Here is a 25,846-nt window from a genome sequence, read left to right as displayed (position 1 = left end):
TTACCGATTTAACATGTCATCATCATTGCTCTCCTTTTTTTTCTTCTTCTTTTTTTAATATATATATATATATATATTTTTTGTATTTTTTTTTTTTTGTATGAGGGTGAAAATGTGTATGTACGTGCATTCATTAGTTCACCTAAAACCTATAAAAAAAAAATAGCTTGACGAGCAGGACGTGAAACTTTGAAGGCGAGCACAAAATGATTACCTCGCACTGCAAGCAATGATTTCACAGTTTGGTTGTTTTGAAATCGTACTGATCGAAGGACATAAGACTGCTTAAATGATGTTTTTAATTTGATTTAGACATGTTTTCGTTTATCACTACTAAATACACTAACACCACTCTTTTTTTTTTTTTTTCCCCGCCCAATCTTCTCAGGTTTTCACCTCATCCCTCGCCTGCCCGGGATTGTGCCCGAAAGCTGCCTGCTGATCCTGGTGGGCCTTTTGGTGGGCGGGCTTATCAAACTGGCCGGCCAGAAGGTGCCGCCGGTGCTGGACACCAACTTGTTCTTTTTCTGCCTGCTGCCGCCCATCATTCTGGACGCCGGCTACTTTTTGCCCATCCGCCCCTTCATGGAGAACCTGGGCACCATCCTGATGTTCGCCGTGGTGGGCACGCTGTGGAACGCCTTCTTCATCGGCGGGCTGCTGTACGCCGTATGCCAGATCCAGCCCAACAACCCGTCGGACCTGCACTCGTTGGAGCTGCTGCCCTGCTTGCTCTTCGGCTCCATCATTTCGGCCGTGGACCCCGTGGCCGTGCTGGCGGTCTTTGAGGAGATTCACATTAACGAGCTGCTGCACATCCTGGTCTTTGGCGAGTCGTTGCTCAACGACGCCGTCACGGTGGTGAGTCGGTTCAATTGATGAAGGCTTCTTTGTATTTCGAACCTTCAAAAGAGATTTTTCGACCAGACTACTATGGTGATAGACTGCCGCAATTTGTCTCTTGCCTTGTTCTCACACATGACAAAATACAGGGAAACAAAAGTAAAGAGTGATATTAACTCATTTGCTCCCAAAAATGTATTAATACGTTCTATTTTAAATATTACCATGGTCCCAAAAATGGATTTATACGTTTTGTTTTTTTTTAATGCTAGAGCATACAGAAGGCTTTGATGGAGCCTCTGAACTGAAAAGAATGCCCGATTTTGCAAAGCCCAAAATTCCGTGATCCATTGCTATAAAAACTAGGAACCCACCAAAAGAAAGATTAGAGTCTCTTCTTTCATCAGGAAAAAAAAAAGTATATTTGTATCTGTTTCCATTTTGCAGCAATTAGCATTTGCTAAGTAACTATAACTAAGTTTCAACATTATTCACAAATCTGAAACACTGGGAAAAGAGCTTTTTGCAACATGGCCCTGGTTGATCTCTTCTACTCTGCTGCCACCTGCTGGCCGTTTTTGTATTAACTACCATTGCCATTACCAAAAACATTTAAAAATGTTTTTTATAGGTTTTTGGGAGCAAATGAGTTAAAATAAAATAGGTGCAAATATATCAATTTAAAAAACTCAAAATTAGTATTAATAATCACGATTATGCCGATTTTGTAATTGTGGAGCGTAATAATTGATATTGTAATTGAATTTCGATTAATTGCACAGCCCTAAACGAGAGGCAACTCTATTTTTCATTCTTGTGTTGTAGGTGCTGTACCATCTTTTCGAGGAGTACTCGGGCGTGGGCACGGTGTCGGTGTTAGACGGCGTGCTGGGCGTCATCTCCTTCTTTGTGGTGGCGTTGGGCGGCATCCTGGTGGGCGCCATCTACGGCATCCTGGCGGCGTTCACCTCACGCTTCACCTCGCACACGCGCGTCATCGAGCCGCTCTTTGTCTTCCTGTACAGCTACATGGCCTACCTGTCGGCCGAGATGTTCCACTTGTCTGGCATCATGGCGTAAGTTTTGCCGTCTGCTAAAATAAACTCAGTTTAACATAGGGCTGGGTATCGATTCTGGTTTCCTCAATCGATTCCATTCACAAGAGTTCATTTCGATTGGATTTCGATTGTTCCCGATTTCATTCACTTCACTTCAATCGGGTATCGATTAATTATGGAACATCAATTGTTCTTAACTCATTCAAACCCAAAAACGTATTTATACGTTTTTCCCCTGTAAAAAAATAAAATAAAAAAAAGCTATAGACTACAGAAGGCTTTGATACAGCTTCTGACGTGAAGAGGTGGCTTAAAGCAATGGTAGTTATTACAACAACGGCCAGCAGGTGGCAGCAGAGTATAAGAGATCAGCCAGGGCCATGTTGCAACAAGCTCTTTTTGACAGTGGTTTCACCAGGAATGCAAATAATGATGAATCTGAACTGTATGCTAATGCTAATTGCGGCAAAATGGAAACATATACAAATATACTTGTTTTCCTGATGAAAGAAGAGACTCTAATCTTTCTTTTGTAGGTCCCATGTTTTTATAGCAGTAGAACACAATATTCTGTGCGCCTTGCAAAATCTGTCAAAATCCAGTAAAACAGCCAGGAGCGAAGGGGGTTGCTTCAGTGAAAATGGCTGCCAGTCAATGAGTTAAATGTCAAGGACATGATAAAAACTCCACAAATATTACATTCCAAAGTGAATTTGAAAATATTTTCATAATTCCAATCCAATAGTTGTAAATATAAATTAAAAATATTAGAATTGTCTAAAAGTGCAATAAATCAGGTCTTTCATAAATTCTTCTCAATTCATGTAAACAGTAATTTCAAGAATACTAAGTAAAAAAAAAAAAAGGCCTTTAAAATTTTATTTTTTTTATAACCCAGCCCTGATTTAACATAGATTATTTCCCCTTTAATATTGCGTATGGAGCAACGCTCACGTCATTGGTGTTCTTCTTTTTCCTTTGTGAGTTATTTCACACAGGTTGCAGCGCATTACTTTCTGCCCCAAGTGTGCTCTCTTGTGTCTGTGAAATAGTCCGGCTGTTTCAGGGACGTCCCTCGTCGTATCCGTGTACTGGACGGGGTTGATGTCATGCGCCCAACTGGACCTGCCGCCAGGAAAAAAAAACACCCTTTTTTTTTTTAATGCCTCCTGCTCAACTTAGAAGATCCTTGTGTGTTGCAAATTGTGGAGTGACTGGCATGTGATTTATAGGCTTCCTTCTGTTGTATATTTAACCCCCATGTTAACCGTGGTAATGTTTAAAATAGAACGTATTTATACGTTTTTGGGAGTAAACGAGTTATTGATCCAAACAATGTCAGAAAAAGGAAAAAAAACCCACAATAAATGTTATTTAATTATTAACAAAATTACTAACCATTTCATCAATCTATTTAGTGTAGCTTTTCCCTTCATGAGGATTCACACATTTTTGGTAAAATGAAAAAAAGAAATACTATAGTGTTTAGTTTAGTTTTTTAAACCCCCAAAAAAAGAGCTTTGCAATAGAAACACGTGCGTCTTTGAAATAGTCCGGCTGTTTCAGGGACGTCCCTCGTCGTATCCGTGTACTGGACGGGGTTGATGTCATGCGCCCAACTGGACCTGCCGCCAGGAAAAAAAAAACACCTTTTTTTTTTTTTAATGCCTCCTGCTCAACTTAGAAGATCCTTGTGTGTTGCAAATTGTGGAGTGACTGGCATGTGATTTATAGGCTTCCTTCTGTTGTATATTTAACCCCCATGTTAACCGTGGTAATGTTTAAAATAGAACGTATTTATACGTTTTTGGGAGCAAATGAGTTATTGATCCAAACAATGTCAGAAAAAGGGAAAAAAAAAACACAATAAATGTTATTTAAGTATTAACAAAATTACTAACCATTTCATCAATCTATTTAGTGTAGCTTTTCCCTTCATGAGGATTCACACATTTTTGGTAAAATGAAAAAAAGAAATACTATAGTGTTTAGTTTAGTTTTTTAAACCCCCCCCCCAAAAAAAGCTTTGCAATAGAAACACGTGCGTCTTTGAGTGGCTCCATTTAAAAGGGGACTATTTGACTCGCAGCATAACCGCATACTTCGAAGGCAGGAGGCATGATTGACAGTCTCCCCCCGGGATGTCACGGCCGACGCCTGATGCTCAGCTCCAAGGGCGTTCTTATCCTCTCTTCCTTTTTGCAGCACCTGGAATTGTCACTGTGGTTTTTATTAAAAGGGGACACGTTATCAATGTAAATCCCCCGCTTCCTTTCACCTGGCTCCAAAGATGGCAAGCAGCTGCAGAGAGGCGTTTTTAGAGGACGCTTTGAGGGATTTTGTTTGATTTTTTTTGGCGCCTTGCTTTTGACATGGCACAACGGTCGACTCAAACAGAGAAGTAGTGAGCAGCAGACGGGAACCGGCTTGCGCAATAGCGCCTTGTGGAACTCGAGATTGGTAACCGGAGCCCTCGTTTAGCGGTCGGAGCGACAACACGTGTATTTATTATAGCGGCAGGGGTGTTCCCCTCCTGTAGGTGAATTAGAAGACAACCACAAGAGGAATAGAGATGAATACATACTAGATAAGATTATGTTCCCTTTTCAATTGCACTTGAATGTAGCAAAATGCTTGTTAATAAATCAGGCTGAAGTTTAAATCCCCAATACAGTATGTCATTCTTAACTCATTCACTCCCAGCCATTTTCACTGAAGCAACCCCCTTCGCTCTCGGCTGTTTTACTAGATTTTGACTGATTTTGCAAGGCCCACGGGATATTGTGTTCTATTGCTATAAAAACATGGAACCTACCAAAGGTTAGAGTCTCTTTTTTTCATCAGGAAAAAAAAGTATATTTCTATCTGTTTTCGTTTTGCAGCAATTAGCATAAGAATATAGTTAAGATTCATCATTATTCACAAATCTGTTTAAAACAGTGGGGGAAAGAGTTTTTTTGCAACATGGCCCTGGTTGATCTCTTTTACTCTGCTGCCGCCTGCTGGCCGTTTTTGTCATAACTACCATTGCTTCAAGCGGTCTCTTCAGTTCAGAGGCTTCAAAGCCTTCTGGATGCTTTAGCATTGGGAAAAAAATAAACATTTAAAAAAACGTAAAAATACGTTTTTGGGAGCATGGCAATATTTAAAATAGAATGTAGCCTCACAGTACTTCAAACTGGCTGTTAACACTCAATACCAAGACTGCTTGATCAAATAAGATAATATGTATCTATCAAATAAGATAATATGTATCTTTTTTTGCAACATGGCCCTGGTTGATCTCTTATACTCTGCTGCCACTTGCCGGCCGTTTTTGTAATAACTACCATTGCTTCAAGCGGTCTCTTCAGTTCAGAGGCTTCAAAGCCTTCTGGATGCTTTAGCATTGGGAAAAAAATAAACATTTAAAAAAAACGTAAAAATACGTTTTTGGGAGCATGGTAATATTTAAAATAGAATGTAGCCTCACAGTACTTCAAACTGGCTGTTAACACTCAATACCAAGACTGCTTGATCAAATAAGATAATATGTATCTATCAAATAAGATAATATGTATCTTTTTTTGCAACATGGCCCTGGTTGATCTCTTATACTCTGCTGCCACTTGCCGGCCGTTTTTGTAATAACTACCATTGCTTCAAGCGGTCTCTTCAGTTCAGAGGCTTCAAAGCCTTCTGGATGCTTTAGCATTGGGAAAAAAATAAACATTTAAAAAAAACGTAAAAATACGTTTTTGGGAGCATGGTAATATTTAAAATAGAATGTAGCCTCACAGTACTTCAAACTGGCTGTTAACACTCAATACCAAGACTGCTTGATCAAATAAGATAATATGTATCTATCAAATAAGATAATATGTATCTTTTTTTGCAACATGGCCCTGGTTGATCTCTTATACTCTGCTGCCACTTGCCGGCTGTTTTTGTAATAACTACCATTGCTTCAAGCGGTCTCTTCAGTTCAGAGGCTTCAAAGCCTTCTGGATGCTTTAGCATTGGGAAAAAATAAATATTTAAAAAAACGTAAAAATACGTTTTTGGGAGCATGGTGATATTTAAAATAGAATGTAGCCTCACAGTACTTCAAACTGGCTGTTAACACTCAATACCAAGACTGCTTGATCAAATAAGATAATACGTATCTTAAAATGAGCACAATTATCTTGTCTGGCAATTTCATTTGAAGTAAAAAATAACTTGTCAAAGCAAAATAAGCAAATTAAGGTTACATTTGAGAAATTATATCTTACTTAAGATTTCAGTTTTTGCAGTGATACTCCTGTATTATTGCTGCCCTCATTCTTTTTTCGAATAATGGGTTAGGGTTAGTTAGCACAGTGTAGTTTTGGGGGTAAAAAAAACTCAGCAAACAGGCGCATACAACACACAGCAACTCGAATGCTAGCACATGTGGAAGAACAACAACAGATTAGCTTAGCTATGGCTAAACTGCTGCACATGCTATGTAGTCTTCACTTCTCCATTCATCTTGGGTATCGTGCAGTGGAAACGGGCCAATATGATCGATTGTTAATGACTTTTATCGACGCTGTCTTGCCTCCAGGTTGATAGCGTGCGGCGCGGTGATGCGGCCGTACGTGGAGGCCAACATCTCCCACAAGTCGCACACCACCATCAAATACTTCCTGAAGATGTGGAGCAGCGTGAGCGAGACGCTGATCTTCATCTTCCTCGGCGTGGCCACCGTGGACGGCCAGCACAACTGGAACTGGACCTTCGTCACCGTCACCGTGGTCCTGTGCCTGGTGGCGCGGGTCATAGGTAGGTCGGCATTTCATCGTTTGAACAAGGAGATATTATTTTGGAGAGTTGGCCGTCTTCTTTTCTTTCAGTATCTTTTGATATCTGCCTATTACTGAGCATTCTATACATATTTATACAATCAGAAGGCTTTGATGCAGCCTCTGAACTGATGAGAAAGCTTAAAGTGATGGTAGTTATTACAGAAAACGGCCAGCAGGTGGCAGTAGAGTATAAGAGATCAACCAGGGCCATGTTGTAAACAACCTCTTTTTCCCAGTGTTTTCAATAAGTTTGTGAATAAATGATGAAACTTAGCTATATTCTAATACTAATTGCTGCAAAATGGAAACAGTTAAAAATATACTTTTTTTTCCCCGATGAAAAAAGAGACCCTAATCTTTTTTGGGTAGGTTACATGTTTTTATAGCAATAGAACATAATATTCAAAAAACAAATAAAAAATAAAAAAAGGAACATAATATTCTGTGGGCCTTGCAAAACCAGTCAAAATCCAGTAAATCAGCCTGGAGCGAAGGGGGTTGCTTCAGTGGAAATGGCTGCGAGTGAATGAGTTAAGTGACTACACTTTTAGTAACACTATCACGCAGAGGTTATACCATACAGAAACAACCATACCGCAGGGTTGCCATGCTCCTGCTGTCATGTCAAAGCCGATAGGTAAGCAGAGCTGCATTTAGTTTTAGCTAACAGTGTTAGCTTCATATTTTTGAACATACTTGAGTATTCGGTTTAGATGTCGACAAAAGCATGCCAAGTCTATAAAGATACATTGAAACTGTTTTAAATGATGAAAAACTCCACCAAGAGAGCCTTCCAGCGAATTGTGCTGTTTGTATACATGCACAAGGGAGATAAATGTGTGTGAGCCGATATGGTAATGAGGTGCTAAAATGCCTCATTACGCAACTCTGCGGGTGTGACAGGAAGCACTGCTGAGTATTTCCTCAGCGACTCGGGGCTGCCGTTGCTTCCTTGTGCCGGAGGATTCTGGAGCCGCAAAGTGGAAGCGTGATTAGGCTTGTTGCATCACGTCGTCGTATGTTTCCTGACTGACAACAAGAGTGACTCAGTCATTTTACTGAGTCATTAGTTTGTTAGGGTGGTAAAATAACAGCTGTTAAAAATATCATTTGTAATATTGTTTTATTAAGCCTCCACCAAGCACAAATGTTAGAAAATGATTGATTTCAACAACTATGGGAAAAAAAAGTCGGCACCCTCTTTTTTTTTTAATGCTCATTACCGCCACCTAGTGGTCTGGGGTGATACATTCTCTCCTGGGCTGGCTGTGTTGGGGAAACGAACAAACAAACAAAACAGCTACATTACAAGGCACTATTTTTAATACCTGGTCAACCAGAGTGCTGGATACTGCACTACTATACGCCACAGTCTCCACTTTGCTTCTTTGGCTCAGTAGATTTTTTTTTTTGTTTACCGCTGCTGCTGCGTCATATAATTTGAGGATAGATGGCTAGAAATAAAAATGTAAACATATACAGTATGCTAATATTAGCTTAGCGGTACCTGAGCACTGGACGCTGTGGTGTTAGCTAATTACCCTCGTAAGAAAAATGTCAAATTTTTGGCTTTTTGCTTTTTATTAAATCAGTATAAATCTCAAATATAAAGCAGAAAAAAAAAATCACTGAGTGAGCTGAAATTGCACCCAATTGTCCAAAACATGTTGAAGTTCAAAATGGGACCGTCCAAAATTTCAAAAATGATTATTGCCATTATTATATGTGAGAAACAAATTTTTATAGTACACATGAGTAAAAATGTCCAAATTTTGGCCCATTGACTCCCATTATAAATCATATTTTTTAATGCACTGTACACCTGATGTGTTATAGTGCATTGCCCGCGATTACTCAAAATATCCCTTCACTGGGGCATCAACTAAACGTAAACAAAAAAAATAAAACTTTAGAGTCATAAAAGCCATAATGAACCAGATGGCGCTCGAGAGCCAAATTTAGGCTCATTGTACTTATGTGTCGTAAAAAAAAAAAATGTGTCAAGTGGATTTGTCATTGCAATGATTGAGAATACACATTCAAAATACCAAAACTGTGTTTGTCTCGTGCCCCTGTGCAGGCGTGGTGGGGCTGACGTACGTCATCAACAAGTTCCGCATCGTCAAACTGACCACGAAGGACCAGTTCATCGTGGCCTACGGCGGCCTGCGCGGCGCCATCGCCTTCTCCTTGGGCTTCCTGCTGGACGAGAACCACTTCCCTCTGAGGAACATGTTCCTCACCGCCATCATCATCGTCATCTTCTTCACCGTCTTTGTGCAGGTAGGCATGAAGATTAATCGTGACCTAAAAATCGGGGGTTAAACTGTGGCGAGAGAGTTGCATTGGGGTGTAAATGACAACATCGTAAATGCAAAGGTTGACGTCCCTGCCTCAGATGTTGCATAGGAGGTCAATTTAACCCTGGAGAACCCACCGGGTCAAATTTGGCCCCTATAAATTCTGCTACTCAAATAAAGACCTTTTTGTTTTTTTTTGTTTTTTTTTACAAATTTAACTTCAAAAGTCCAGAGTGCCACTTCTGACCCCTGCATGGGGCCATCTAGTGGATGAATATTGCACTTACATGAGCCAGAGTGGTGGTGACAAGCTGTTTTGTTGAGCTGGAAATCAATCCAAACAAAACCATTTTCTCAGGAAACCATCAGATGGTAAAATTGTGTTTTTTTTAATTTATTTTAATTTAATTTTTAATTTCATATCATATTGCAGAATGCCTAGGAGTATGTTTTATATATATATATTTTGATAAATTAGCAACTCTGAGCTAGTTCAAAAAACAAGGGTTAAAATTGAAAAAACATATATTTTGGTGTTCAGTGAACTTATAGCAATCATTTAATGTATAATTCATAATTTTCCAAAGAAGAAAAGGGTTCTTGGGTTCTCCAGGGTGAAACGGATTCCTTTTAGCATTTGCTTACTTTACTCTATTTGTAAGCTACATCGCTCACTTGTTATTCCAGAAAACAATGCAGACATTTAATATCCTCACCATGCGAGTGCAACTTCCTTTGCGGCAGGCGCCGTTAATGGGGGTCATTATCCACTCCAGGCTCTTCTACTTAACCTGACAGCCATTTTAATCACCTCACAGAGGTGACGGCAAGCAGCGCACCGACGGCATCTAAATTGGGCCCGCGCGTCCGCTTGATAGAGAAAATGATTGCGGCGGTCTAACAAAGTTTGCTGCCGTTTTTTTTGTTTGTCGCGTATACGGATCAGTCACTTATTTGATTTGTTCTGGTCTCAGGGCATGACCATCAAGCCTCTGGTGGACCTGCTGGCAGTGAAGAAGAAGCAAGAGGCGAAGCGCTCCATCAATGAGGAGATCCACACTCAGGTTCGGCCACAGTAATTGCTTCTATTCACATGAGCGATTGGTACGTGCCCGCCAGGGTAGACGGTATCGATTTTTTTTTTTTGGGGGGGGGGGGGGTGATAATAATTTGACCATATTTGGACATAGGAGTTTTTCGTCGGATCGCGACACTAAATATATTGTGATTGTAATTACTCACGCTTTAAAAAGGGATGAACTGTTTAAAATCCCACACGTGAACGTTTTTCATCCTGGAGCCTGAATGGAAAAGGCAGGAGATCTGGGTTCAAATGTCTGGTGGAAGAAGGCCTCCTGTGTGAAGTATGCGTATTCTGCCCGCGCTTTCTTCCACGTTCCAAAAACATGCACGTTAGCGTCATTGAATTGCGCATGGATGTGATTGCGACTGCTTGTTTTTGTCTCCATGCCCTGAAAGACAGCTGGGATTAGGCGCCAATTAACTCTTTGACTTCCAGACGTTTTCAGAAAAGGGATGCCGTGGGTGCCAGCCGATTTTAAGCATTTTGACTGATATTTCAAGGTCCACAGAAAATTATGTGTTTGGACTATGGAAACACACACTTGCTACCAAATGAAAGATTGGACTCTCATCTTTCATCAGAAAAAAAAAGTTTGTTTCTACCTTATTCCGTTTTTCAGTAATCAACAATAGAAAATGGTTAGTTTCACCTGTTTTGAAACAAACGTCTTTGACATTCCTCCATAGGATTTTACTAAACGTTATTTAACGTTTTTGGCAGTCAAAGAGTTAAAAATGCCTGGATGAACAATGTAATTAGAAATGTCCCATGACAGAGAAAACATGGCCCTTTAAGTTTAGATCAGCATATTTAGATCACTACTACCACCTACAGGTCATTTGGTGGTATGTCATGTGCTTATGAACATTTTAATATTTATTATAGATTCCTTGCTGCATTTTTTTTAAACAATAATATTTGGTATATCTTGGATAATATAACTTGAAACACACACACAAACTTCTCTCCACTGTTTTTTTTTTTTTTTTGCTCATAAACAAATCTGCTCGTGACCGCCACATTGCACAATGTGTCGCACGCACACACATTTACGATGAGTCACACGTGCTTTCACTTAAACTAAACAGCAGCTTTTCTTCCACTTATAAAAGAGAGCAAACGGCTGGAATGCAGTAATGTCAATAATGTGTTCTGCGGTGTTTGCACGGTGAAAATTCTATCATGACACAAATAAACAGAAGAGAGAGCCCGCTTGACTTTCGGGAGATCCGTGTAGAAAGACGCGATATCGTCACTTCTAGTGACGCTAATTTCCATTTCGATATGATAAATCGGCATTTGAGTTTTTATTTCTTCAGGCTCGTTTCTCCTCTTCCTTTTAAATTGCTGATGTCACAGAAGTTTGATATTCCCTGCTGAGCGTAATTAACTCATTAAAAAAAAAAAGACGATTAAAAATTAGGGGCATTTTTTATTGTAATTAATCGTATGACTTCACAATTAACTCAATTAATTAATTAATTAATTAAACCCAATTAATTACAAATTTCATATCTGTTCTAAATGTACAATAAATAAAAAAAATAAAAAAGTTTTTATATCTTGTTAACAAAAGTGGGGAAAAAATGTTAAACTAATCGAAATAGCTCAAATGAATTTTTGACGTTTATAGCCGTCAATGGCAGTGAATGAGTTAATGGAAAGTGCCTTGATGAGAATATTGTTGAGGATTTGTTCTCATTGTCTTGCTCTCTTCACATACAGTTCCTTGACCACCTCCTGACTGGCATCGAAGACATCTGTGGACATTACGGACACCATCACTGGAAGGACAAGTATGCGTTTAATAATACACTTGACCTGCTTTCAAATCCGTCTCCCTCAGACGTAACCGTTTGCTTTCCCTCTCCCTTCCCAGGCTGAACCGCTTTAACAAGAAGTACGTAAAGAAGTGCCTGATTGCCGGCGAGCGCTCCAAGGAGCCGCAGCTCATCGCTTTCTACCACAAGATGGAGATGAAGCACGCCATCGAGTTGGTGGAGAGCGGCGGCAACATCAAGCTGCCCTCCGCCATGCCGTCGACCGTCTCCATGCAGTGAGTGCAATGACTTGGTGCTTCCACTAGATGGCAGAAGGTACATTTAAACCCGTGTATCCGCATGTTGCCGTTCGTGCGACAGAATAGTAGTTTCTTGTGAGCTCATTCACTGCCATTGACGACTATAGACGTCAAAAATTCATGTGAAATTTTTCTATTAGTTTAACTTTTTTTTTTTCATTAATTTTTTTTTATGAAAACCTAGAATTTTAACTTCAATTTTTATAAGAAATGCTGCTGACCTTGGGAAGTCTCTTCTATTATTTGTTTGAAATTAACAGGGATGTGATTTTTCCGCTAATTCGCGGAATTCCGCTTTTTTTATCCCCCCCCCCCCCAAAAAAAAAAAATCCGATTTTTTTTTTTTTTTTAGTAGTTCATTGTGTATGCACATGACTCCGACAGATAACATCTTCTGCTATAACAAAGACATTTGTGGTATGCTCTAATATGAGTTACTTTTCATTTGGTCATGATACAATTATTTGTTCATGAAATTTGAACTCTTCAACATTATTTATGTGTTAACTTAGTAATCACATTAGTTAGATATGATGATATTCTCAGTGATAGTTTTTAAAAGCAAAGGCAGTCCAATGTTTTTGAATGTGACTGATTTTGAGTTGACTAAAACTGCCATTTTATATGGGATAGTTCAATATACATTGAAAATTTATGCTGTTGTTTTGTCTATTTCTTTGTCATGTGAGTGCATTGAAAGTACTTAAAAACACGGAAAACCCATGAGCTCCGGGGGGCATCGCCCCCCTTGTCCCCCCACCAGGGCACCGCCCTGGACCTAGCTGGGTGCCAGCGGCCCCTAGACCCCCGGCTAAATTTTCAGATAATTTCACTTTGGTCAAATCACATCCCTGAATTAAAACTAAAATACCGGTAAGTGGAAATGTAAGATTTCGGATATTTTTACATTTTGGAAAACTTTATTTAAAGTAGAAAACATATAAGTAATACGTTTGTAATAATGTTACACTGACGCAGGGGTTTAAAAAGTGTTTTGAAGATGCTCAGAAGGTGTGGAAAAATTAGCCGCTGACACCAGTTTCACCAAATCGGCCGGCCGATTTATCGGCCCCGATTTCCTTAGTTTTGGGGCCGAGATGACTAATAGGCTTTTCATTTTTATTTCAAAGAACTATTAAATATGCAGTTAAAACAAACCGTTTGTATTATTTCACTGATGTTGTTCAATGTTTTCCAATAAAATAAGATTGCAACTCTGAAGGTTTATGCTGCTTGATATGAAAAAAATCGAGATCAGCAAAAAAATCGGGATTGGCAGATCAGACGTTTTAAAAGATCGGTGATCGGACAGAAAATTGTGATCGGGTTCACCCCTCGTTTAAAGTATCCATTTTGGGCTCATTCCTGCCTACTAGGGAATTCGGCCTTCAAATTGAAGTAATGCTTGATAAATGGATACTGTTAAAAAGTTACAAAAGTTTTTTGTTTTTGTTTTTTTGCCATCAAAATCGAATGTGACTTCAACCTCTAATTTAGTTTGTTCGTTGAATTTGCCCGGCGTCAAGACGACAGAACACGTAGACAAGTGAGGCAAACAGAACCAGATTTGACATAATCTAGAGATGATCCAAATCCAACGTGTTTTATTCTTTCTATGCAGTCACAGCCGTCACGCTCCACAAAGTGTTACTACTGCCGTGGCCGTGACAAATTGCAAGTGTGATAAAGTAGCACGTTGCTCCCCAGCTGCTCTTTATGAGCAGCGAAGCCATTTCTCAGCGAACGAACGTCAAAGTTGAACGGAAACCGTCACGATGCTCGCCTTTTCCCGCCGCAGTCGATAACGCAAGATTCCGTGCGGACAAATGTAAACGTTATGACTGATTGTGCGACTCCGCGTGTGTGTTTCCCAGGAACATCCAGCCCAAGAAGCCGCCGCCCGCCAAGCCCGAGGAGCGCGCTCTGCCTCAGCTGTCGAAAAGCCGGGAGGAGGAGATCCGCAAGATTCTCCGGGGCAACCTTCAAAAGACGCGGCTGAGGGTACGCCACACTCTCACCGGCTCATTGTCACCCCTGAAAGAAGGAAAACGTTTTCTTCCCCGCTGCTTGATTGAAAGATCAAACGCGGGTAGCGGCAGCATGTTTGAAGACTAATCAGAACTTTTCTCTTCCTCACCTGTGTGGTGTTCTCAGTTGCGTTCCTACAACCGGCACACCCTGCTGGCCGATCCGTATGAGGACAACTTCAGCGAATTCCTCCTCAACAAGCAGAAGATGATTGCCCTGGATAAGAAGGTTCCCTTTTTTATTTTTTATTCACTCAATCGCATACTTTTGGGGAAACTATCTTGTAGAAAATATCCTACAACAAAAACTGTACTTTATTTATTTATTGTATTTAAATTAAAAAAAACAAAAACTTTATTTAAAAAAAAAAAATTGTAGGGGTGATCCCCAAAAAATATTCTCATAATAATCGCGGTTCTCATTTAGTACGATTCAGAATCGATTTTAAATGTCCCCAAATCAATTTTATTGAAATTATTTTATACTGTCTTGCCCTTGTTTGTTCGTGCCTTTTATTGGGAGCGCTGTTGTTGTACACGATTTGGCCACTTAGGGGCAGTGTGGTTCCGCGCGTTCTGATACACTCAAGTTGTAGCCACATTAAAGTAGAGTAGAAGGAAAAAGTCCAAATTAAATGATGCCAATAAAAGTTTTTTTCCTGCAGCGTAAGGAAGAGCGTGTGCCGGTGAGTCATGTTAAGATGATTCTCTTAAAACATTCCTGAAGCGTTTTGTATGCACAGCCGTTCTTTTGTATGATAAAAGTCACGCAAGTAGCGCGCTAATTAGCATTAGCGAGCAAGACTGGAGTAGATCATGACGATTCTTTGCACATCCATAAATTGAAGCAGAAATAATTGACAATCAAATCATTTTGGATCAAAAATTGGTTTTAATTAATTTTCAGGGTGGTTCTGTTAGTTTTTATTATTTTTAATTATCTAAAAAAAAAAAGGTTAGTTTTAGTTAGTTTCAGTATTAGTTTTTGTTCTTTTTTTATGGGATTGTGTGCAATATTTAATAAATACCACGGTAAAATGAAAAAAGTAACACATTTCGTACCTAATATTGCATTTCGGCTGAGTAAAAAAAAAAAAAAAAAGCAGGCGAGCCATTGGAGCTAAAAGTCAAGCACGCAAAATTGTTGCCTATGAGTGACATCATCTGAAGGTGCTTTTCTATTGGCCGCTGCTCAATGACGTTATTTCTGCGTGACACTCTTTCAAACGGCCTTATTCCGTTTAATATCCAAATAAATATACTTAACTCATTCACTGCCATTGACGACTATAGACGTCAAAAATTCATTTAAACTATTTCTATTAGTTAAAAAAAAAAATCCACTTTTTTAGACAAAAAGAGTATGAAAACCTAGATTTTTTTTTTATTGTACTACATTTAGAACAGATATAAAATTTGTGATAAATTGTGAGTTAACTATTGAAGTCATGTTATCAATTACAATTAAAAAATGTAATCGCCTGACACTCCAAATTTTATTAATCTTTTTTTTTTTTTTTTTTTGGGCTAACCACAAATATGTGGGGGTTCACTTTATACATTCCAGGTAGGTCAAAGGGACTGAAGTCGTTTTGACTGCTACCTGGCAACCATTTAAACAGATTTTATAAGTAGCGCTTAGCGAAAGTAAAAGACATCAGCACGTAATCTCGTTGTCGTCTCCCAGATCCAAGACATGAATAACTACCTGACGGTGCCCGCCGCTCCCCCCGACTCGCCGACCATGCGCAGAGCCAGACTGGCCTCAGGTAAACACCTCCGACGTGCGCACACCCCCCCCCCCCCCCGAGACGCCGAGCGCAAACACTCCGTGCTGTGTACACACGCAGGGAGCAAATCACGCACGCACCCACCTTTTGTTTGCGTTGTGTTCACACAGCAATATTCAGAATAATTCCTGCCACTCCAAGCTTCTATTCCACTCAAAATACCCCCCCCCCCCCCCCCCGCAGATGGAAATATGTTTGCATGCGGCGGCCGTCGCCATGTAAACAGTGTGGTTTCGTTTTTAGGCAGAGAAAGTGATTTCAAACCCGCTCGGCAGCAGAAAGCGGACACGGCGGGTGCAGGTAAGTGGCCGGAGGAGTGAAGACGATAACCCCCCCCTCCTGACCCAATTCGTCACCATCGCCAGAGCGCTAACACGCATGCCTCACACAAGCTGCTCGTTAAACCTACTTAGCTCAGTTCATAGTATGAACCGATCCCAATTTACAATCCCCGCATTGTGCATTGTTTTTCCTTTTCTGAATTATTTGGTTGACCCGATGTTTCTCCTACGCAGAGAATGTGTTCATCCCGTGTGCGCACGCAAATGGAATGCCTGTCCCCACGCACAGGAGTGCTTTTTTTTCCTTTTTTTTTTAACTAGAAAAAAAAAAAAGTCAACCCTCAGCCACACGGATGTCGTTAGTCCACACGGATGAAGTGCTTGGCAGAGCAACAGGCTAAGAAAGACTTTTTAGCCAATCAACAACAACAAGCTAAATACGGTTACTATGCGTAATTTAGAGGAGAGAAATTGTTTTTAGAGTGAAACCGTAAAAAAACAATAACCACAAGTCAAGGTACTACTTACTGTACATGCTTTTTTATTCATTTTGAAAAGGAAATGTGAAGAAAAAATATACACAGGCAGCAAGATAAGTCAAATAAAAATCACAAACTAATGGTTTTAAAGTGCAATAAATCCAGTCTTTCATAAATGTAAGAAAATATTTTTAAATTCATTTGAACAAAATTTTATTTTCTTAAGATTTTACAGAGGGTGGGGGGAAGAGATATTTGAATAATCGATTCATGGTTTTATGAATCTATATTGGGCTCGAAAAGGAAAATCGATTCAATATCAATTATTAATTATTTTTTTTAAAACCCAGCCCTAGATAAAAGGGAAAAAAGTTTTCAAAAAATGTGGCAATAATTTAGCTTTTTATTGGATTTAGAATTTGTGAAAAGCAAAAAAATCACTTCATAGAAAAAAAGGTGTTTTTTTTATTGGACTTGGATATGAAATATGAGAGAAAAACATTTCTCAGTGGATCCCCAAAACACTAAAAACTGCTTAAATCATTTGTTCCCCAAAACGTAAAAATGCGTTCTATTTTAAATATTACCATGCTCCCAAAGACGTATTTATACGTTTTTATTTTTTTCATGTTAAAGCATACAGAAGGCTTTGATGCAGCCTCTGAACTGAAGAGAACGCTTGAAGCAATGGTAGTTATTACAAAAACGGTCAGCGGGTGGCAGCAGAGTATGCGAGATCAACCAGGGCCATTTTGCAACAAGCTCTTTTTGCCAGTGTTTTAAATAGATTTGTGAATAATGTTATTGTTATTATTATAATAATAATTGTGAAATTTAGCTATATTCTAAGTGCTGCAAAACGGAAACAGATAGAAATATGCTTTGTTTTTAAAGTCAAAATCCAGTAAAACAGTCGGGAGCGAACGAGATTGCTTCAGTGAATGAGTTAAAGATGTTAGGGAAAAAAATACTCCTCTTTTTTTTCTGGAAAAAAAATACTCCTGAATGTGTGGACATGCAGTGAGAAATGGCGCCCCCATCCGCCATTGTTTTATTTGCCGTTTTAACACCCTGATCCCCCCCCCCCCCTTCCCCGCAGACCCTCAAGCTTACAGCATGAAGCCAGCGGTGGACAGCGTTCCCACCATCCAGGTGGACCTGGCCTCCCCCCAGTCGCCCGACTCGGTCAACATCTTGGACGAGTATCAGGCGGCGGCGGCGGCGGCGGCAGAAGACGACGGCCTGATGATGAAACCGCCCGCCAGGCCTGACGAGCACCACAACACGGGCGAAATGGACGCCAGCACCAGAGAGAAGCTGAAGAGATGCCTGAGTGACCCCGGGCCCCACGCCGAGGACGAGGACGAAGACGAAGATGAACCCTTCCTGCCTTAAAACGTTGGAGGAAGGTGCGTACTTCAAAAAAACTGCCAGCTGGGGGAAAAAAAAAAAAAAAAGACGAAGAAGAAAAAGAGCCATTCGCCCTTTTTGTCGTCATCGCTCTTTACTTTCAAGAGACGCAGTCACGGTTACGAGACATTCAGGAATGAACTATGCATTACCAAAGGGACTGTTTGTAGTTCTTTTAGGTTCTCTTTACATTTTGTTTATAATATCTGAGATGGGCGGGATTGGACGGGGTGCGACAGCCAATCTGCTGCTCCCAAAACGAAGCCAATCGCAATCATTCTGTCACTTGAAATCACACAGAGGGGAGGAGCTCTTCATGCATATTTTTGCCTTATTTGATGTCACTCAGTGCAATTTTTTAATATATTTTTAATTTTTTTTTTATCAGCACTGCCTTTTAATTTCAGGGATTGCCAACGTTGGTACGAAGGAGTATTACGGGCACACTGAAAAGAAAATATTGAATGTAAATGAATGCAATCATTCATTTTCTGGGAAGGATCGGGAACGACCCTGCTGCGATCGATGAAATCTACCAAGTGCATCTCCATGTCACAAGATGGCAGCAAAACGGATCATCAAACACCCGCGCCGTGCATTCTAGCAAGCATACTTTATTTAATGAGTCGAAAAGCCAGCAACAACTGACGATCAATTCGTTGAACTTAACTGAGGATTGTTAAAAAAAAGAAGAAAATTTTTTGGGGTGAAAATCAAATTTGTAGACGTAGAACGTGTCTATTTCTTTTTTTTTTTGAGGAAATGTTACATTATCTCATAATGATTTTTTTTTGGTCCTAAAATTTCCCTTTTTGTCTGACTTTATTATTGTCATAAAATAAATAATACCAGTTCTGTAGTCTCTTTTTTGTCTTTTCAGTGTGACCCTAAAACTCCTTCATGGGTTTACCAGCCTTGGTGGGATATAGTTAAAGGTGGGCGATGTCCCTCCCTCGCACCCGCCACCTCTATACTCCTCACCTTTTTAATAAATTGAGGGGGGGGGGGGGGGGGGGGCAAGATGCTGAATGTTGTGATGTCATCCATGTTTTTTTTTTAAATTTTCTGATATCAACGTCTGTAATTAATGTTAAGAGGTGGCTCCCTTTAAAAGTCACTCCGGCAAACAAAAACAATCAACGCTCGCCGTCTTAAAAAGGCACATTTTCGTTGCTTTCCGTGCTCACAAGAATGTCTGCGTTGCATGGCTAAATAATTAAGACAGTTCTATGCAGCATTAAGGGGTAGGCAAAATGTGGCCGTTAATTCTGTTTAGCAACCCTTTAAAATGACATTAAGATGCAAAAATGTTGAGGTTTACCAATAATGGACTTTTTTTAAATTTATTTTTTAACTATGATAAAAAAAAAAGGAATCTACACTTGGAACTTTACGACTTCTGTATTATTATTATTATTATTATTATTTTTTTTCCTTGGGACATTACAGAAGCATATTGCATTCACTTGGAAAAAAAACTTTTTTCTGACAATTTTTTTTTGGGGGGGGCTTTGCGTTGAGATTTTTATTTTTATTTTTCTGAATATTTGTTTCTGTTTTACTGAGGGTTTTTTTCAAAAATATTTTTTCCCCTTTTTTTTTGAAAAGTTTTTTTCGTTTTTTTTTTTTTTTTTAATTTCCTCGTTTTTCTAAGTAATATTTCCTCCTGTTTTTCTGAATTTTTTTTCCCACCGTTTTTCGGGAAAACAGAAAAAAATATTCTGAAAAACAGAAAATTAAAAAAAGAAATACTCCAAATAACAAAGCTTCCCAATAAGATTAGTCAGAAAAACATGAGGTATTTTTTATCCCCCCCCCCCCCCCCCCCCCCCCCCCCCCCGAAGTGAATGCATGTAGGACATAATAGCTTCTTGCTCAAAAATTTCCGACATTATTCTTAATTGTACAAGCAGGACTTGTAATGTTCTGAGTAGAAATACTTATCAAAATATTTTTGTTCTCAAACAATAACAAAAAATTGGTTATGATTTTCGTTTTTCTCATGCAACTTTAATGGCTTTAATTTAAATATGACCACTTTGTTCTGTAAATATTCCGACTTTTTCCTCTTGTTTTGAGTTTGATTTCGGTGTGGCCCTTCTTGTTTACGTTGCAAAAACATCAGTGAATTGAACCTGCATTTTTAGTCAAACTAATGCTGGTTATAAGGTATGGCGCCCCCTGGCGTGGACGTGCGTAAGCGCAGTCCTTGTATGTTAATATTCGCTTGACATTTTACCAAAGAGTTTATTTTATCACGACAAAACAGATTATGTTGGTAACAAAGCATTCTACCGGGAGGCAAATGTTGGGGTTCGAAAGCCATAGCTTTTGCTCTGTGTCTTTTTTTTAATTTTTTTTTTTAATTTGCCTTTTGAATCATTGAATGTCTTTCATGGCTTTACATGGACGTATCAGTCGCAAAAGTGCTTTTTACTTTAAATATGTATACGTGTGCGCTGTAATAATGTGCTTTACATTTCATGTTTACATTGCTGCAGAGGATTCATTGCAATCTATGATCGCAAGTTCGTGCTGGGAATTTCATGGAAGAGTTCCAAAAATTCAATTGGATCCCGTCACGTCACATAGTTGATTGCTTTCGGCCTTTAAATGCGTTTGAATCCAAATTTATTTCCATGACACCCCCCCCACCCCACCCCCCTCGGTTTAGTTTCTTTCGTTAAATGTGAAAAAGCAAACCAAAGCCACCCAAAATGGGCCGTCATTTCTCATATTATTACGATTACATATGTTTTCATACTATTTATCTCACAACATAACTTTATTGGTCTAACATTGGAATTCTTTGTCATAAAGTGTACATTTTTTAATATTGCAATAACGTCTACATTTTTACTTAGCAAAAAATACGTCATATTTTATTCTTCCCAAATTATGATTTGCGATTTATGTAGGAATGATAACATTCTGGGGTGATGTATTTTTTTATTTATTTTTACCATTATGAAGACTTTGTTGCCGTTAACACGATGCTCGCTGATTTTCGGAGTATTGCAAATTTATCATCGTGACTTTTCATGCCAAAATGTAGGATGTCATTTTTAGATTATTGTGACTTCATAATGTCTCAATAGTTCATTTTTTTTTACATTTTTGCCATCGCATTGGAACTTATTTACGTAATATTGCCTTCTTGAGGTCAGTTGTCCCCCCAAAAAAAGTTTTTAATTTTTTTTGTTATGTTTACTTATCATACTTTTTAAAATTGCCTTCAGCTTTAATTTAATTTATTTTTTAAAACTATACAGCTTTATTAGCAGAAAATTACGAATCCTCTTTCCCTTTATTGTAAATAATTTTTTTCCATTCGCTTTAAATTCTGACATGAATCTGGTATCATTCGATGTTTATTTCAATAAATTATTACCTGCTGACTTTTTTATTATTTTTTTATTTTTGCCTCCGTTTTTTTTTAAAGAAACCAAAGCCGGGGGGAAGCAAATTAAGTTTCCAAGACCATTTGGAGCAGGCAAAGTCAAATATATTCAAGTAGATGGAAATTAGACAAATATATTTCTATATTTAATATATATATAATAGTATCGTAGCCACTTAAATGCAGTATAACATCACCCATCCCAAAAACGTTTTTTTTTTTTTTTGGGTTCACTCCCTCCAACACTCCCAAGATGCATCCTTTCTCCGTCTCGTACCGTTTTACCGCCGCCGCCACGAGCACTTTATGGGCGCAGAAAGAACCTTTATCTCCAAACGACGTCAGTCGGAGCAATAAGTCGCTTCCATGTCGCTTTCATGGGACGGCGATTCGAGATCTCTTTTATGATATTCACGACGAATCCTGGTCTTTAAATGTTGCTATGTCAGCATTTCCCGTGCAAAAGTTATTATTTTTGATATACCCTACATTCATGGGAAAATGTACATCTACAGTTATATAGTGTATGTATTAGAAATGTATGATTGTAATGTGCAAAAAAAAAAAAAAAAAAAAAAACGTCCCTGATGATTGATCATAAAGCTTTCAGCATTCCATTCCTGTTCTAACAATCCTCATCAAACTAACCACCTAACAAACTATATACCAAAATAAAGGTGAACTTTCGAACCCTGCCGTCGCCGTGTCCTCATGTTTGGATCGTTTATCTGTGCAACACAAACACAAGAAAAATGGACTCTGTTGCTAATTAATTTTTTTCTTTTCTTTTTTATATTTTTTTATTTTCTTCTTGTAATGTTGAGATTTTATCGCTGATCGGGCTTTATTTTCGTTATGATTTTCTCATAACGTTAATGTTTTTGTTTTTTCTTGCAACTCTATTATTCCTCTAACTAGATTTTTTTTCAGCCTTATGATTTTATCGTAACATTTTTGCATAATGTTACAACTTTGTGATTATATTGTCCCGCAATTTCATCGTAACTTTACTTGTCGTAACGTCACAACTTGATCCTCCTCACGATCCGATTTTATTGTCGTATTTTAAGCGATCATGTTGCGACTTTATTCTCGTAACGTTACAATTTTATTGTCGTAACATTTGATTGTAGCAGCAGCGGTTTTATTGTAACATTAAAGATTTCGTAATAACTTTTTGTCGTAAACGTGATATTTTTTTAATGCAGTACTGGTTGGTACGCAAATTTTTTTTTTTGTGTAACGTTACAACTTAAAGTCAACCTACCAAAAAAGATGTTTTTGACAATTTCTTTGCAGCCCCGCTTGTCTAAATGTGTTATTCTGGTTAATAATATAATATATATATATATATATATATATATATATATATAATGTGTTGCCGTTTTTAATCCATCTAAGGGGTCGGCCATTTTGCCACTTGCTGTCGACTGAAGATGACATCACAGTTGCTCAGGTAACAACCAATCACAGCTCATCTTCAGAAAACAGGTGCGCTACGATTGGTCCTGAGCAACTGTGATGTCATCTTCAGTCGACAGCAAGTGGCAAAATGGCCGCCCCCTTAGATGGATTAAAAACGGTTGGATTTTGCTTCTTAACTCATAGTCCACAAACGGAATATTAATCAGAATGTCATCTTTAGTCTAGTGAGGTCACATGTAACATATTATTGTCAAGAAATGTTTAACGTTGACTTCCAATTTCATAACTAGTAACATTGTGACTTTTTCTTGTAACAGCACGATTTTAGTAAACCAACATTTTCATTTTAATGTTGTAACGTCACAACTTTTTTTCTCTGAATATTCCGACTATTCTTGTAGCAATACGACTTCATTTCCGTATTATAAGAATTACTTTTTTTTTTTTTAAATATAACTTCAATCGAAAACCATTACAATTGTATTTTCATAAGAATATGATTATTTTTTTCTTCGTTTAAGCGAGACTATTATGCAGCTGCTTAAAAATACTTTGTTAAATCAGTAAATGTGTTAGACTTGTCTTTGTTGATTTAATTTTGTTTTCTCTAGTCTGAACCTATAAAAGTAACAGTCTTTGCTGACGTAAAAAAAAAAAAAATGCGATGCCTCCCAAAAGCAAACATTTTGAAGACGCCATTTGTATTTTTCCGCACTGGACACATTTGCCATTTGCATTTGTGGTGTGCAATAACTGGAATTGTTCTGCCTGCTTCAAATGCTTTTGTCAGTGCTGCCAAAAGAGCTTAGCGAGGAAAAGGCTTCCCTTTGTGTCTAATTCAAACTCACAATGACTTGTATTGTGTTTGGAAAACCAGCTTGGCAGACTTTCCACGTAAGTAATATTGTTTTGCAATGGATATGATTACGCCTCACAATGTGGATCATGCAAATATGTTGTATTGCGCTCGATCTCGCGGACCCTCCGGGTGGCATATCCAGGCGTTCAATAAGTGGATTTTTTTTCTTTTCTTTTTTCAGTTCATAAGAAAAAGGCATCAGTGATGACTTGGACATCCAACGTCATCACCGCTGCTCCTTTCCTTGCCATACCTCGAACAGGCCAACAGATGGCGCTGTGTAGCCACAGTAAAAAAAAAAAAACATCTCACTTGTTGAAGTCGTTTGAGGCTTAAAAGCAAAAGTAGCGTATTTATTCAGCGTGTGTGTCTCCTCCAATTGCATTTGTTTAATGGTCTGTTTGCTGTTGGCGTTCCGCTCTCATTTACATGAGACGCACGCCACTAATTTATGCCTTTTTAGCCCAGTTGTATAAAGTACTAAAAGCAATATATTTCTGCTTTCTACCTTTCAAAATTAATTTTTGGGGGGATACAGAGGGCACTATAACCTATACCGACTCCCTACTACCTAAAAGTAAAGCGATATAACACTGCCACGTAGATGCTATTCGTTAGCTTGCCTAGCACGTTTCTTCTTGCGTTAGCATTAAGCTAACGGCGAAGTTATACATGTTTGTTTTGGGTTTAGTTTAAGGACCGTAAAGACTCAACTAAGCCTCTTTTCTTGTCGGGGCCAACTTGATTTCAATCTCACACTGGTTCTGGTTTTATGTTAAGTGGGTACACTGATTTCTGGTTTTTGGGGGACCAACTTTCTCAACATGTGGAAGGAGCCTGATTTCGCGGTTATGCAGGTGGACACGGCGGTGCGGCCCGGCAGCTCTCTACCATCCTGATGTTATTGGAATAAGCACAACACAGAAATTGACTTTGATTTTTTTTTTTTTAGGAGGATGAATAATACATGAGCGCTGTTTGAATTACATTTTTGAACAGACGGGAGGAAATTGCTATGGACCACGTGCCTTGTCTGACATCTTTGCACTTATTTTTTATTTTTTTTTTAGCTAGGTAAAACTCAAGACGGCAGTCAAGTGGAAAGAAATGCCTCCTATAAGTCAAAACAAAAAAAGTGAGTATTTTGTTTTAGAATGGAAAAGTGCATTGATAATCAGCACCCTTAAAAAAAAAAAAAAAAAAAAACTTTTATATAACCTTGTCTACAAATGACCCGTCCCATCCTGGTCCAACGCGTAAAACCCGGCGCTCCCTGCTTCTCCGCTTGACTGCTTCATGTTAATGTACAGCACAAACCAGGGCACCAAAGGCCAAGTTATCGATCCTCCTCCCTTTTTTAATGCCAAGCCGACTGACGGAGAAGCGTCTTCTGAACAGTCAGTCACGGAGAAATAAATGTCAAGCGTCTCGTACATCTGAGGCCTCCCGCTGGACTGTATCCCCCTCCCGGCTCATCCGGCCCGCTGATAAAGTAGCCTGTCGCATGCTAGCGCTTGGTCTACACGTGGACATCATGGAATAAAACTGGGACAAGGAGTAGGAATTGTGTGGTTAATTCCAAATATTTGTTCACGCTATCACTTGTAGCGAAAGGCTAAAGGTCTTCTGTCAACCTCCTGAACCTTTCACGATGTCGTCTTTTTGCAGTAGGTAAAAGTCTACAGACGTCAAAAAGTAACCTGGAATCACAGTGGCTGAAGTTATAGGGCAGCCATCTTGTTTTTCAACTTTTGTGAGGTTTTTGCTGAAAACACTTGTGGCAACTCAAGATGGCCGCCTGCGCATTTAAGATAACTTGAGTTCTCACTACTTCGAATGTGTGACGTTAGGCAGCCGAGTTATTACATATCTTGTTGTTACATATCTTAAAAAAGGTCAACATTTAATTCCCGCTGTTTTTTAGGGGTACAAGCAGTAGTTATGTTGAACTCATTCAAACCCAAAAACGTGTAAATCCGTTTTTTTTAAATACTTTGTCCTT

At 38.9% G+C, this 25,846-nt stretch overlaps 1 protein-coding gene and 1 long non-coding RNA gene across 5 annotated transcripts in view; one reads left to right on the top strand and one right to left on the bottom strand.

The window, feature by feature from the left end:
• The window catches only part of slc9a1a (solute carrier family 9 member A1a), a 36,831-nt gene extending 16,920 nt beyond the window's left edge, over positions 1–19,911 (top strand). For 2 of the 4 annotated variants that reach the window (XM_077575679.1, XM_077575678.1), the window contains 12 exons: positions 389–861; positions 1,669–1,919; positions 6,469–6,686; positions 8,790–8,992; positions 9,984–10,073; positions 11,819–11,889; positions 11,973–12,149; positions 14,048–14,174; positions 14,328–14,429; positions 15,888–15,969; positions 16,234–16,290; positions 17,850–19,911. In XM_077575679.1, coding sequence (XP_077431805.1) covers positions 389–861; positions 1,669–1,919; positions 6,469–6,686; positions 8,790–8,992; positions 9,984–10,073; positions 11,819–11,889; positions 11,973–12,149; positions 14,048–14,174; positions 14,328–14,429; positions 15,888–15,969; positions 16,234–16,290; positions 17,850–18,145 — 2,147 coding nt within the window. In that variant the 3' untranslated portion in view covers positions 18,146–19,911. The remainder of the gene's footprint in view (positions 1–388; positions 862–1,668; positions 1,920–6,468; positions 6,687–8,789; positions 8,993–9,983; positions 10,074–11,818; positions 11,890–11,972; positions 12,150–14,047; positions 14,175–14,327; positions 14,430–15,887; positions 15,970–16,233; positions 16,291–17,849) is intronic. The other 2 variants (XM_077575680.1, XM_077575681.1) reach the window with 2 other exon arrangements.
• Positions 14,317–25,846, bottom strand: part of LOC144057784 (uncharacterized) — a 32,114-nt gene continuing 20,584 nt past the window's right edge. Inside the window, exon 4 of the long non-coding RNA XR_013295326.1 lies at positions 14,317–14,417. This is a non-coding gene — a long non-coding RNA (uncharacterized LOC144057784). The remainder of the gene's footprint in view (positions 14,418–25,846) is intronic.

This window comes from Vanacampus margaritifer, chromosome 9 (genome assembly GCF_051991255.1).
Source record: "Vanacampus margaritifer isolate UIUO_Vmar chromosome 9, RoL_Vmar_1.0, whole genome shotgun sequence".
Taxonomy (NCBI): Eukaryota; Metazoa; Chordata; class Actinopteri; order Syngnathiformes; family Syngnathidae; genus Vanacampus; species Vanacampus margaritifer.
This window is presented reverse-complemented; position numbering and strand designations above follow the sequence as displayed.